At 55.9% G+C, this 12,723-nt stretch overlaps 1 protein-coding gene across 1 annotated transcript in view; it reads left to right on the forward strand.

Annotated features, from left to right (window-relative positions):
- KCNK3 (potassium two pore domain channel subfamily K member 3) overlaps nucleotides 1-11,355 on the forward strand; it is a 38,292-nt gene extending 26,937 nt beyond the window's left edge. Inside the window, exon 2 of the mRNA XM_025454417.3 lies at nucleotides 8,054-11,355. Coding sequence (XP_025310202.3) covers nucleotides 8,054-8,991 — 938 coding nt within the window. The 3' untranslated portion in view covers nucleotides 8,992-11,355. The remainder of the gene's footprint in view (nucleotides 1-8,053) is intronic.
- Nucleotides 11,356-12,723: the final 1,368 nt, after the last annotated feature.

The following is a 12,723-nucleotide window of genomic DNA, read 5'->3' on the forward strand; positions in this document are numbered from 1 at the left end:
TAATAACAGTCTCTTCTTTGTACAGGACACTGAAGTTTTCCAAAGTGCTTCTACTGAGGCGTTTCCTCTGTTTCACTTCAGATAGAAAGTGTTTTGAGGTCAAGGACCATGGTTTGACCTCATCTGGGTCTACTTACCCTGGCCCCATCGCCAACCTCAAGTCTAACCCAGTCTCAAGCTAGCCCCTGATTTAGTGGAGTTTCACGATAGCCTTCACTATTCCTGGCCTACCAAAAGAGATTTTAGGATGTTCCCCTCTGAAGTTAAGACTCACGAGGACAGGGGATCCCTGGGTGGCGCAGCGGTTTAGCGCCTGCCTTTGGCCCAGGGCGCGATCCTGGAGACCCGGGATCGAATCCCACATCGGGCTCCTGGTGCATGGAGCCTGCTTCTCCCTCTGCCTATGTCTCTGCCTCTCTCTCTTTCTCTCTCTGTGACTATCATAAATAAAAAAATAAAAAAATAAAAAAAAAAGACTCACGAGGACAGAGGGCCCTGGAAGCCATTCCTGGCTCTGCTAGTGACTTGATGCCTCTTAGGGCCAGTCCCTGTCCCTCTCTGGGCTTCAGTCTACTCATCTATAAAATGAGCGAGTTGAACTCCATAGTGTCTCACCCTCCAGGACTGACTGGTCTCGCAGCCGCAGGCACCCAGAGCAGCCCTGGGGTGCCTCGGAGGGCCCCTGTGCAAAGCCAGCCTCTGGGATAGGCCAGAGGGAGCTGGCCAGGGAGGCAGGCCTGGCTCCAGGCCAGGCTGTGTCTGCAAACACTGACCTTGGCTGCCGCAGGGATTTTCCATGACACCAGCACCCTCCCCCTTAACTCCCCCTAATCCCACGTGGGCCAGGGGAGGGTGGGGGATGGGAGTGGCAGGGGCTGTCCTACACCAGAGGACCCTGAACTACTGCAGGGGGGCTCCCGTGGACGGGGCAGAGCTAAAACAGAGAGAGGACAGAGCAGTGGGTGCAGAGCAGTGGGCCCCCAGGTGGCAAGTCTGGTGGGAAAGCAGGGGCAGGCAGAACACCTGCCAGTGAGGAATGGAGAGAAGAGCTGGAGGATGAGCTAGGAAGATGGGAAAGAGGCCTTGGGAAGGGGCAGGAGGGAGGGAGGGAGGGTGCTGTGCTAACAGAGCTATCCTTCCTGGGAGCTCTAGCCTGGAAGGGACAAACTCCAGACCCAGTTCTGTACCCTGGTCCCTTCCCCCACCCCAGGTCCATGAGGCCCTGGTACTTTCCCAGGCCTAGGGCAGGGGGATTCCTTCTGGAGCCCTGAAGCTGACCTCACTTTGCAGGGGCCTGGGGCCACAGGAAGGACGGAGGTGTGAGTCACTGAAGGCCTTCCTGCCAGAAAGCCACTTCCCCTCCCCCTGCTGGATGTCTAAGGGGAGATTCCACCCACCCCAACCTTCCAGGTGGAACAGCATTTTCTGAGCGGTGGCTCCCACCAGGCCTAGTGCTGGACACTGAGGGGACTTGCCAGCCCCTTGGGAGGTCAGAGCCCCGCAGAGCTCCTCTGCAGACCTGAGAGCAGAAAGGCCGGCACTGCCACCAGGCAGCGGGGAGCAGACCTCCAGCACGAGGGAAGATCCCAGAGGGTTCTGGGAAAGGTGTTGTGAGAGCTGGACCGTAAAACTGGAGTAGAAGGCCTGTATTCCCTTCCGCGTCTCCCCTAGGCCCGGCAGCCTCCTCCCTCCTTCCAAGTGCCTGGGCACTCCTGCCAGCTTCCTTCCGCCTCATCTCCTTTAACACACCAATTAGACTCCTATGGAGCCTCCTGTCCCACTTCCTGGCTCCACTCTGCTGCCATCTTCAGTCCAAGGGGGCGGCTCCCTGTCTGCACCTCTGGGCCCTGAGGAGGCAGGATGTTCAGTGGGCCTTTTGAGGGCACCCGCGGGTTCAGGCCTGATTGCTCTCTGCAGACACTGCGGGAGAGCCCAGCCACCCTCTAGGGGGCATCTGGGTCTTGTAGCTACTTCCCTGTAGAGGCCTGAGTCTCCCACAAGCCCCCACTTCTCTCTGGCTGCCCCACCAGGCCCAGGCATCTCCAAGGTCAATCCTCCGCCCCGTGTCCACCTCTGAGCACCAGCCCAGCTCGGCTAGGAGTTCAAGCCTTCAGGTGCCTCAGGCCATAGGTCTGATCCATCTTCCCTCAGGGCAAACATTAGCCGGGCTGGTGCCTGTATTTACATTAGATAACTAGGTCTACAGGGAACCAGGAAACAGAATGCAGCCAGGCATTGCCAAGGGCTGGTGTTTCTAACCTACAGAAGGGCCGGGCCAACCAGGGACTGGACATCTGAGAATCTCAAAGTCAAAGACCTAGAGGGAAGACCTTAGAGTGCTTCATGGTGAAAGACAGGCATTTCCCAAACTGTGCTCCAGGAACACCTCTCCACCAATGCGCACTGAAAGGAAAGGCCTCTAAGGTCAAATAAGTGAGAAAACTTAGCACATTCCCCTGACTTTGACCCGCCTCACACCTTAGCCCAGGTATGGCACTGATGAAGCCTACAATTACATCCAGCGATAACAATCCTCTTAAATTCAGCATCCAGCATTCCTCCAATTTAATCAAACCAAGCAACCCTTTGCTCATCCATCAGTTATAGCAGTCTGTTGGAATTGGTGTTCCAGAAAATTAACTTTGGGAAACACGCATCAGACTGCTGGTGCCAAAAGGAACTTTAAAGACCATCTAATCTTGATGTTTCCCCCAAACTATTCATACTCAATTAATATTCACTAGACACTAGAAGATGAGTTGCTCGGCCAAATGTGGTCTCTGTTTGGCTGCAGGCACTGTGTGGTCATCCACACCACCAAACCACCAAGATCCCCTGTAGAAAATAGAAAGAATCTATTTTCAGTATTTAAAAGCATAACAATAACTTAATTCAGTCTCTAGAATCAGCCCATGCTAATCAGAAGTCTGATTGACAGGGCTGCTCCTAATTCACTTAGATGGGGAAAGAATTAATTCTTGCTTTCACAATTATCTATCCAACGCCCGTTCTATCTCGTAGCTACACCGCACTGATCGACACATTGTACTTCATAAATAAATCTTTCAAAATTTAGACTCTACAAATGGGTGGACTAATAGAAAAAAATAATAAAAGGTATCCCCTAGCAGGGAAAATGATGGGAACCTTTTATCTTGCCCTAACCTGCATGTCACAGAGGAGGAAGATCCAGGCCTAGGGAGGGAAAGGATTTGCTCAAGACACAAAACCAGTTATGGCCAGGGCCAGGTCAGACCTCCAGATCTCCCACCTCTGTAGCCCCATGCTTTCATCTCCACCCAAGGCTGTAGTCAGAGTTCCAGCTTTGCAGCCAGCTAGGCCAGGGGTAAGAGGTCAGGCACTCAGACTGTCGGGCACATGAAGTCAGTGGAGAACGGGCAACTGAGCCCAGTCCAGCCAAGGCCATCACCAAGGGTTCAGACTGATAATGTGTGCTTTAACTAGAAGGAAGTAGGCCACAGGGAAAGAAAATCCAATAAGGGAGTGGGGGTTCCAACCCCTCACCCTCTGCATCTCCCAAGAAGACAGCTTTGGCCAGTTTCCGAGTTCCTTGGTGATTATCAGGAAGAAAACAGAGAAACTGAGGCCTGGAGGCTTCGTGCCCCACTCTCATTTTTCCTGCTGCCCCAAATATCCATAATTAATATTTATGTCAGACCACATAATTAATTTACATGTCCAGCCACCTGGCTTCCTCAGGTGAATTCTATGCCTCCAGACAGGTTCCAGGACCATCTCTTAGCTGAGCTGCTCACAAGCAGGGGCTGCTGGGGCCTTGTTGAATGAACAAGTCAACCTTGGTCACACTGAGCCAGACACCAGAGGGCAGAGCATTGAGTTTAGAACTGAGGACCCTGGGATATAGTCCTTGCGCTGCCATTCACTGGCTGTATGACCTTGAGCAGCTCCCTCTCCTTCTCTGGGCCTCTATTTCCTCATCTGTACCACAAGGATTGGGTCAGAGGATCACTAAGCACTTCTCTGGCTCTGAGAACCCATGAGTCTGGTGGATTCAGGAAGGGTGGCTGGGAGAATGAGGGGCAGTGACAGCCCGGGCCAGTACTCTGAGAGGGAGTGGCTAGAGTCTCATGGTCGAGGTGTGAGTTGTGGCTGGTCAGTCCATCAGGCCTGTGAGGGAAGGTCCTCGGGGAATCAGCCCCAGAGCACAGCTTCTGTGTGTGTCAGCGATACACAAGGACTGAGGGAGCCCCTTGCCCAAAGACTTGCAGAGCTGGACGGCAAGGAGGTGGGGACAACCTTCTGCCCCTTCTCTCGTAAACCCACGCCTGACGTGGGCAAGGACCCGGTAGGCGGCGGGCCTGCTGGCAGGCAGACAGGCCTTGCCAAACTCCCAGTTACTTCCCAGAAGTTCCAGGGCCCCCCGGGAGTGGCTCCACCCTAGCTGGCACTCCTCCCAGCTGGGAGCCCACGTCAGCAGGTCCTCACAGCTCCCTTGCCCTTTCACCCAGTGACAAGGGAACAGATGAGGGGACGAGGGCACGCCTACTCTGGGCCAGGTACTCAGAGAAGCATCTGGTTCCCGGGCATGGCGCTCTTGCTGCCACTTGAGCCACATCTGGCTCCGGGCAGTGCCCAAGGATGAGGCTCCAAGTGGATGGCACTCCTCTCAGGGTCTCAGTTTCCCATCCTGCTCACCCTTCCTGGGTGATGAATCGGCTCTGAGGCATCGGAATGAGCGATGAGTCAGAAAGTCCTAGAGGCCTTGGCCAACTCACAAGGCCTCTCCAGCCTTTTTCAGCTATAAAACAGAGATAGTCATAATCATGGCCTTGTGGAAGTTTTTCGGGATTAAAGTCTAAAATGTATCTGAAGGATAAGACCTTAAGCTTCAGCCCATGGGAGGGAGGGAGGAAGGGTGGGCAGCAGGAGGCATCTGACCCCAAGGGTGAGGTTCATCCAGGCTGGGGCCACCCTGGACAGGACAGTGCATAGAGCGGGGCATGAGGCTCTGGCTTGATAAAAGCCTTTGGGTAAGCCTGGCTGTGCCACTGCTTTGAACACCAATAGAAGGCAGGCAGAGGAAGGAGTTGTTGCCTCTGGCTGGGAGCTGGGGAAAACACAAAGGCCCTCAGGACCTGAGCCAGCAGAGGCCAGGAGGGTGCAGACAGGCCCAGGGGAAGAAGGTGGCTTCACGTCTGCTGGGACATGGGCTGTATTTAGACCAGGGATGACCTCTCTGCAGCTGGGGGCTTTGTGGGCAGCCACAGTGCTGCCAGGCCAGCAGACACTGGGTTTTCCTAAATAACGATGGGTCCCAGAGAAGTCAGAGCCTCTGAATGAGCACAGGGCAAGGTGGTAGTGGTGGTGGTGGTGAGAGGGGAGGTCCTTACCATTGACCCCACAGAGGTTGCCCTGACCACACTCCAGGCAGCCTTTTCCCTGTGAGATCCCATCACCACTGCTTCATCACGAGCCCCACAGGTTCTGAAGTATTTGCACAGCCAGTCTCTACTTTACTCCTGACGGCAGCTGTGTTGGGCAACCAGGCTGGGTATTTTTTAAATTTTTTTTTAATTTAAATTCAATCGGCCAACATAAGTATAATGCCCAGTGTTCATCTCATCATGTGCCCTCCTTAATGCCTGTCACCCATTTACCCCATCCCCCCACCCAATAGGCTGGGTATTAACAGCTGCAGCTCAATCCCCCAGAGTGAAGACAAGGCAAAAGAGGTCCAGAAAGGGAATGGATTCACCCAAGGTCACACAGCCAGCATGTGGTCAAGCTGGGGCTGGGCCCATGCTACCCAATCAATGTCCAGCCCCATCCCCAGTGCCATGCCCTCCCCCACACCCAGGGCAGTGCTGGCCTGGGGGACAGGGAAGGACAGGATAAGATGTAGCTCTGGCTCAGGCCTGCCCAGCTGTCGAGGTGAGTTGTGGTCTGGCTGCCTTGGCCGAGCTGGCGGGCACAATCTGTTCTCGCCCTGCTGGGACACAGACAGGCCAGGCAGGCATGGCAGCTCAACAGCTCAGCTATCCAGGCCCCTGGCACAGAGTGACACAGTCAACCAGCTAGGTGCCCTGGTGGAGGGCAGGGGAGTCCATTCTAAGGGCATCCCACAGCCTCACACACTCCAAGCAGCTGTCCCCGGATCTTCCTGAGCTTTAAGATTCAAATGGCCTTGGGCTAATAGAGATGCCAGCTTGACTGGAACTGAACTGCCGCCCCCCCCCCGCCCCCGCCTGGAAATGTGAGGGAGATCTGGCACTTCATTCATTACTAATCATAGTGAGCCATTATTGAGCATTTGATATGTACCAGACTCTAGGCTAAGTGGGCTAAGTGCATTATACACATTATCTCATTTATTTCTCCCAAAAGCCCTGTGAGACAGACTTTCTACTTACTAGCCCCATTTTACACATGTGGAAACTGAGGCTCACATGTTTTGTTTTTAAAAACAAAAATAAAGCAGCCAATGGCAGAGTCAGAATTCTAATTCAGAATAGACACCAAAGTACATGGTGCCCTACCTTGCCATCCACATGTTTTGGGCATGCTCCACAGGTGTGGCTGGCAACGGGGAGGGGAAGCTTGACAGAAACATGACAAGGTGCTGCAGTGCCCACCCTTTCACCCCAAGCCAGTGGTTAACTGTACATATGTGGTTGGGGGACCTAGGGAACAGAGCAGGGATGGTGGTAATACTGGCCCTAGAGTTCAAAAGCTGAACATTCTCAGTGCCACTCAAAGCAGAGAAGATCTTTTCCAGTGAGGAATCCTGGACAGCTGCATGGAAAAAGAAGCTTTTGGTTACATTTTGATAAGACTTAGGAGGAAATTGGAAATCCTGCCAACCAGCATTATTTTATTATAATAATCCTACTAATAAAAGTAATAAGTATCTTAACAGCCCAGTGAAAAAAGCAGGACCAGGACCAGCAGACCTCATTTTACAAATAAGGAAACATGCTCTGAGAGGGGGGGAGTAATTTGCCCAAGGTCACACAGCCCCTAGTGACAGGGCCAGAATGTGTGCTTAGGGCTTCTGAGTTCCTATCCAGGGTCTTTTCCCCTCCAGGTCTCCAGGCACAACTCCTGACCTAAGGCCATTTCGTGGCTGGTTCAGAGGGAAGCTTTGCCTCTGCCCAGCTCCCTGCTTAGTGAAGGCTGGGGGCAGTGTGGAGGAGACAGGGGTCGGTTTTGTCTGGCTGGTGATAGAAACACCTGGAAGGACAGGCAAAGTCTCTGCTTTACCAGGGGCAAAGCCACCTCTCCATGAGGACAGACTCTACTTCAGGACCAGGCACAGAAGATGACCCCAGGGCTCCAGACTGGGCCAGTGAAGACCCTGGAGCATCATTCATCCAGCTGGCAGAGAGGCAATGTCTCCTTTCTCCCCTGACACTAGTAGGCCAGCTGCCTCAGGGAGACTGGAGGGCCCCAGTTGCCAACTACCCTCATAAGCTTTGGCTGGCAGCAGGGGAGTCATCAAGGAGCCATCCATGCATGCTTCAGTGTCCTTCCCTCCACAGTGAATCATGGGATGTCCACTCCCACCCCTTACAGCAAGGCAACTGAGGTCCAGCGAGGACAAGGAACAGGTCCAAAGCCCCCAGACACTGAACTAGAACCCAGGTCTCCCAGATGACCTGCCAGTACCCTTCACACTATCTCTGCTACCTCTGGACGAAGTTCCCACTGCATTATGAGTCAGCTTCTTCTCTAGATTTAGCAAAGTTAGGTCTTTGTAGCCAAACAGACTCCCGTTCACACGCAGGTGAGGTTGGTCTACTTCCAAACGGTGGGACCTTGGAAAAATCGCTTAACCCTCCCAGTTTCCTCCTTTCCTTCCCACCTACCCTATGGAGTCGACCAAGAGCATCAACGAGGAACTGGCACGGTGTGGGGGGTCAAGGATGCACCCGTTAGTGTCGGCTGGAAGGAGAGGCCCGAATCTGCCAAGCCGGGGGGGTGGAGGGCAGAGATCTCGGGGGAAGGGGCAGGGTTTCTGGAAGAGCGGCCCCACAGTGCGTGCTTTCTCTCCTCTTCCCCCGCCTTCCCCCAGGCTATGGCCACGCAGCGCCCAGCACCGACGGCGGCAAGGTGTTCTGCATGTTCTACGCGCTTCTGGGCATCCCGCTCACGCTCGTCATGTTCCAGAGCCTGGGCGAGCGCATCAACACCTTCGTGAAGTACTTGCTGCACCGCGCCAAGAGGGGGCTGGGCATGCGGCGCGCCGACGTGTCCATGGCCAACATGGTGCTCATCGGCTTCTTCTCGTGCATCAGCACGCTGTGCATCGGCGCCGCCGCCTTCTCCTACTACGAGCACTGGACCTTCTTCCAGGCCTACTACTACTGCTTCATCACGCTCACCACCATCGGCTTCGGCGACTACGTGGCGCTGCAGAAGGACCAGGCGCTGCAGACGCAGCCGCAGTACGTGGCCTTCAGCTTCGTGTACATCCTCACGGGCCTCACGGTCATCGGCGCCTTCCTCAACCTCGTGGTGCTGCGCTTCATGACCATGAACGCCGAGGACGAGAAGCGCGACGCCGAGCACCGCGCGCTGCTCACGCGCAACGGGCAGGCGGGCGGGGGCGGCGCGGGCGCGGGCGCGGGCGGGGGCGGCGGCGGGGGCGCGGGTGGCAGCGCGCACACCACGGACACCGCCTCGTCCACGGCGGCGGCGGGCGGCGGCGGCTTCCGCAACGTGTACGCCGAGGTGCTGCACTTCCAGTCCATGTGCTCGTGCCTCTGGTACAAGAGCCGCGAGAAGCTGCAGTACTCCATCCCCATGATCATCCCGCGGGACCTCTCCACGTCCGACACGTGCGTCGAGCAGAGCCACTCGTCGCCGGGCGGGGGCGGCCGCTACAGCGACACGCCCTCGCACCGCTGCCTGTGCAGCGGGGCGCAGCGCTCGGCCATCAGCTCCGTGTCCACGGGCCTGCACAGCCTGTCCACCTTCCGCGGCCTCATGAAGCGCAGGAGCTCCGTGTGAACGCCCCTGCGGGGCCCGGAGCGCCTGGGGGTGCAGGCGGGGCGGGGGAGGGGGCGCTCCTGCCAGAGGAGCCCCAGGGGTCCTGGAGGAGGCCCCTCGGGGCTCCCCCCACGCCCCTCCTCACCCCTCCCCTGACCCCCCCATCTCCAACTGTGCCTGCTCGTGCACCAGCCGGCAGGAGCCCGGGCTCTGAGGATGTCTCAGGACATCCGTGCCCTGCAAATTCCGAGAAATGTGAAATTCGGGGGGTGGGGGTGGGGGAAGGAAGGCAGAAGCTGGGAGCCTCCCGTCCCTCTGGAAATCGAAGGAGCTCCCCAGTTCTCAGAGGCCCTGCTGGTACCCAGACCACCCCCACCCTCCTCCTCCGTGCGGAGGGAACTTCGTGTTCCGTGTAAGTTTGCATCTCTATTTATACCTCTGTCCTGCCAGGTCTCCCACCTTCCCGAGGCTCCAAAAGCCAGGGTGTCTTTGTTCAGGTCACCCCCACTCAGCCCCACTCCCCTTCCCCATCCCCAGCTGTGTCTCCCAACCTCCCACTACCTTTTGTGTTGTTTTGCATGGCTTCGCAGTTATGGAGAAAGTGGAAAGCCAGCAGTCCCTAGAGCTAGTCCCCAGAAGGCAGGCCGACTGAAACAAGGACGGGCAGGCTGCAGGAGGGACAGGGAAGCGAGGGGGAGGTAGTGGCCCTCCAGGCTGCAGGGTGGTCTAGTGGTAGGTGAGACTTTACTGGCCTCCAGCCCACATAGGGGTGAGAGAAGTCCAGCCTCAGACACTGCCCTTAGAATTGAACAGAAAACTTCATACTTGCCATCCCCGGCCACTGCTGACAACAACCAACTCTTAAATCTGTGGAATGAGTTTAGCCTCTGAAAACCCTGTCCTGACTATTCATTCGCTTGATTCTCACAATGCCCCGGTTAGGTCACCAGGGCAGGAGTTCTCATCCCCGTTTTACAGGTGACACTGACTCCCAGACAGGGGAAGTGAGTTGCCCGAGGTGACACAGATAGCAAAAGGCACAGGGGAACAAGAACCCAGGCTGCTTGTTCTAAGCCTCAGCGCCCTTTCCTTCTGACTCCTCTGCCCACTGTTGAAAGCAGAGTTCCTGCCCTACACACCCAGGCATGGTGTGAGCCACGGGGGCTTAAACCGGAGGCAGACCCCAGGACTGAGCCATTGTTGGGGCTCAGCATCTACGCCACTTGGCAGGGAGCCAGGGGCTCTGGCTGGGACCCTGAGGTAGGCAGGACCCCTCAGTCTCTGGACTGCCTGCTCACAAACAAGGAAGCAGGGCTGAGGCTCATGGAAGAAAGCCAAGCTCCTGGCTGGGGCTCTAGGGGGTTGGGAATTGGGTAGAATGAGCTAGAGAACTGTCAAGCATATCCTACTGGGACATTATCCCTGGCTCTACAGCCAGTGATGGTGCCCGGGTCCCAGGTAGCTGGAGATAAATTAAGGCTGCAGCAAGGGATGCCCCTCCCAGGTAGGGAGTTTGGACCTGATGTGCCCGCTGCCGACCCCACCTGCAACCAGAAACCCTGACACAGAGCAGCAGATGGAGGTGAGACCCTAGACTCCACTGTTGGGATCCACAGCTGGAGCTGGAACTGTCTCAGGGCAGCATCGAGGGGCGGGTGAGGGGCCTTCCCCCACTCAAGACTGCCCTCCTGTGTTGTGCCCATGTCAGCGCCCTACCACTGCTGAGCAAGGCCAGTCCTGGTATTCAGAGAAGCTGGGGTGGGGGACCCAGAGGGTGCTCAGCCTCGGCTGCACCCCAGCCGCATGCTCCAGCCTCTGGGAACCCCTGAAAGACAAGACGTCTGGCCTGTGTGTCAGTCCTGTCTCGGTGTGGAGGAGCTGGCTGCCCAGGTGCCAAGGAGAAGAGGGCCCGGGACCCAGGGGTGCCCTCTGTGTTTATGTGTGGGGCTGGGGGGCAGTGCTGGCTGCCTCTGTCCTGTGTGTGACCCTGCCCTCGAGGGGTCCTGTCCCGTCAGTCCCGAGGGAGCCACAACCAAAGTTGCAGGGAGATGGTGAGGAAGGAGGCCAAACAGTCCTCAGCAGAGCATGGCAGACTGCTCGGTCTCCAGCTGGGTCTTTCCCAGGGAGCTGGAAGGCCGATGTTGCTTCCCCCCTCACGCCCTCCCACTGCAGGCAGCCTTTCTGCTTCCCCAATGCCTTATGCCTGGGCACACTGCCACAGAATATGCAATACATGTGGGTGACACGCCCCCACGCCCACGCCCCACCCCGGGCAGCCCCTGGACCCCAAAGGCTATGGCTGCCACGGCCTCCCTTCCTCCCCTCCTGCCTATCTGTCTTCACACTGAGAATGGCGTCTAATAAATGCTGTCCATGGAGACCAGGCTCAGGCTCAGCTGCCTCTGTATCGTATACCCTTGGCACTGCCAGGGAGCGGCCATCCCCCTGCCACCACCAAGGTCTATGGACACACCTAGCTGATCGGCCTCAGGCTGACCAAACCCTTTGCTTCAGGAGTGATAGGAAGCAATCTGGGAGCAACACTGGCATCCCTTTTGTAATTTCCTCCAAGACCCAGATTTTCTCAGTGCCATCCTGGAACAACTATAGGAGCAAGATAAGACCTTAGAAGAGAAATCACCTGGTCCAGTCCTCCCCTCGTATGTGAGTACACAGAAACCCAGAGCGGGCAAGTCACATTCCGTAAGTCACACAGCAGTGAGTGGCAGACCCAGGATTAGAACCAGAACTGAAAATTCCAAATCTAGCATTCCGCCTCCTCGTGCAGCCTGCAGAGTCTGACTGGACACACCCCAGCTGACAATGACACCTCCTTGTCTGCCAGAATGGGGATTCCCTTCTCTACCAGTGGGGACTCCCAGGCATCAGTGGTCTGATTGACACAAAAATGTCTTTTTCAAAGGAAGACACATCACAAGCCTCTGTCTTCAGGGTATATTTCTCTCTGGGTGTGGAGGGACAACTCCGTTGGAACTGGGGCCCCAGTCCCCAGGACAGACCCAGGGAGCAGATGCACCCTCTCAGCTGGTGCCAGAGGCTCCCAGATGTCCCTGAGTACAACCTATAGTAACACCTTATCCACCACAACCCCATTTCGATCTATCTGCATGCCTTTCTGCCTATCTATCTTTCATGAAATAACACTTAACCCCCACTATCACCACCAAAGCATTCTAATACTTTCTATCCTAGTTCATGTTATAAAATGCTGATCACAACCCACTAAATTGATTTCTCTGATTTGCTCCCTGCAGATTGAAATGCTCCAGGGAAATAGGGAGCTGGGGGGTTGGTAGGGGCAACTTCTCCAAGGCCCCCCATCTACACACTTGGATTATTTGAAATATACAGGGAGAGATCTATTTATTGGGGGTTCAGAGTTCAGAGTTCAAAGAAAGACCCCTCTCCCAGGAGACAGGACCCAGCCGTCTCCATGTGACAGTGCTCCTGGCTGCTCCCTGCCCCTGCAGGCAGGCTCCTGGGACATGCTCCTTGCTGGCCCACAGCTCTGAGGGTGGCCATGGCAGGCCGGGACGTTCATTCCCAATTGGCTCACCCATACCTAAGACCACCTCGTCACAAGCCAGGGCTTCCTGCCCATGGCCCGGCTCTCTCTGTCTTCTTAGCAAAGCTAAATGCAGCAATAGAAATGACGTCATTTCTGAGGTCAGCAGTGACCAGTGCAAGGTTGCTTTTACTTTCTTAAGCAGCTCTTGTATGACATACACATCT

This window comes from Canis lupus, chromosome 17, assembly GCF_003254725.2.
Source record: "Canis lupus dingo isolate Sandy chromosome 17, ASM325472v2, whole genome shotgun sequence".
Lineage (NCBI taxonomy): Eukaryota > Metazoa > Chordata > Mammalia > Carnivora > Canidae > Canis > Canis lupus.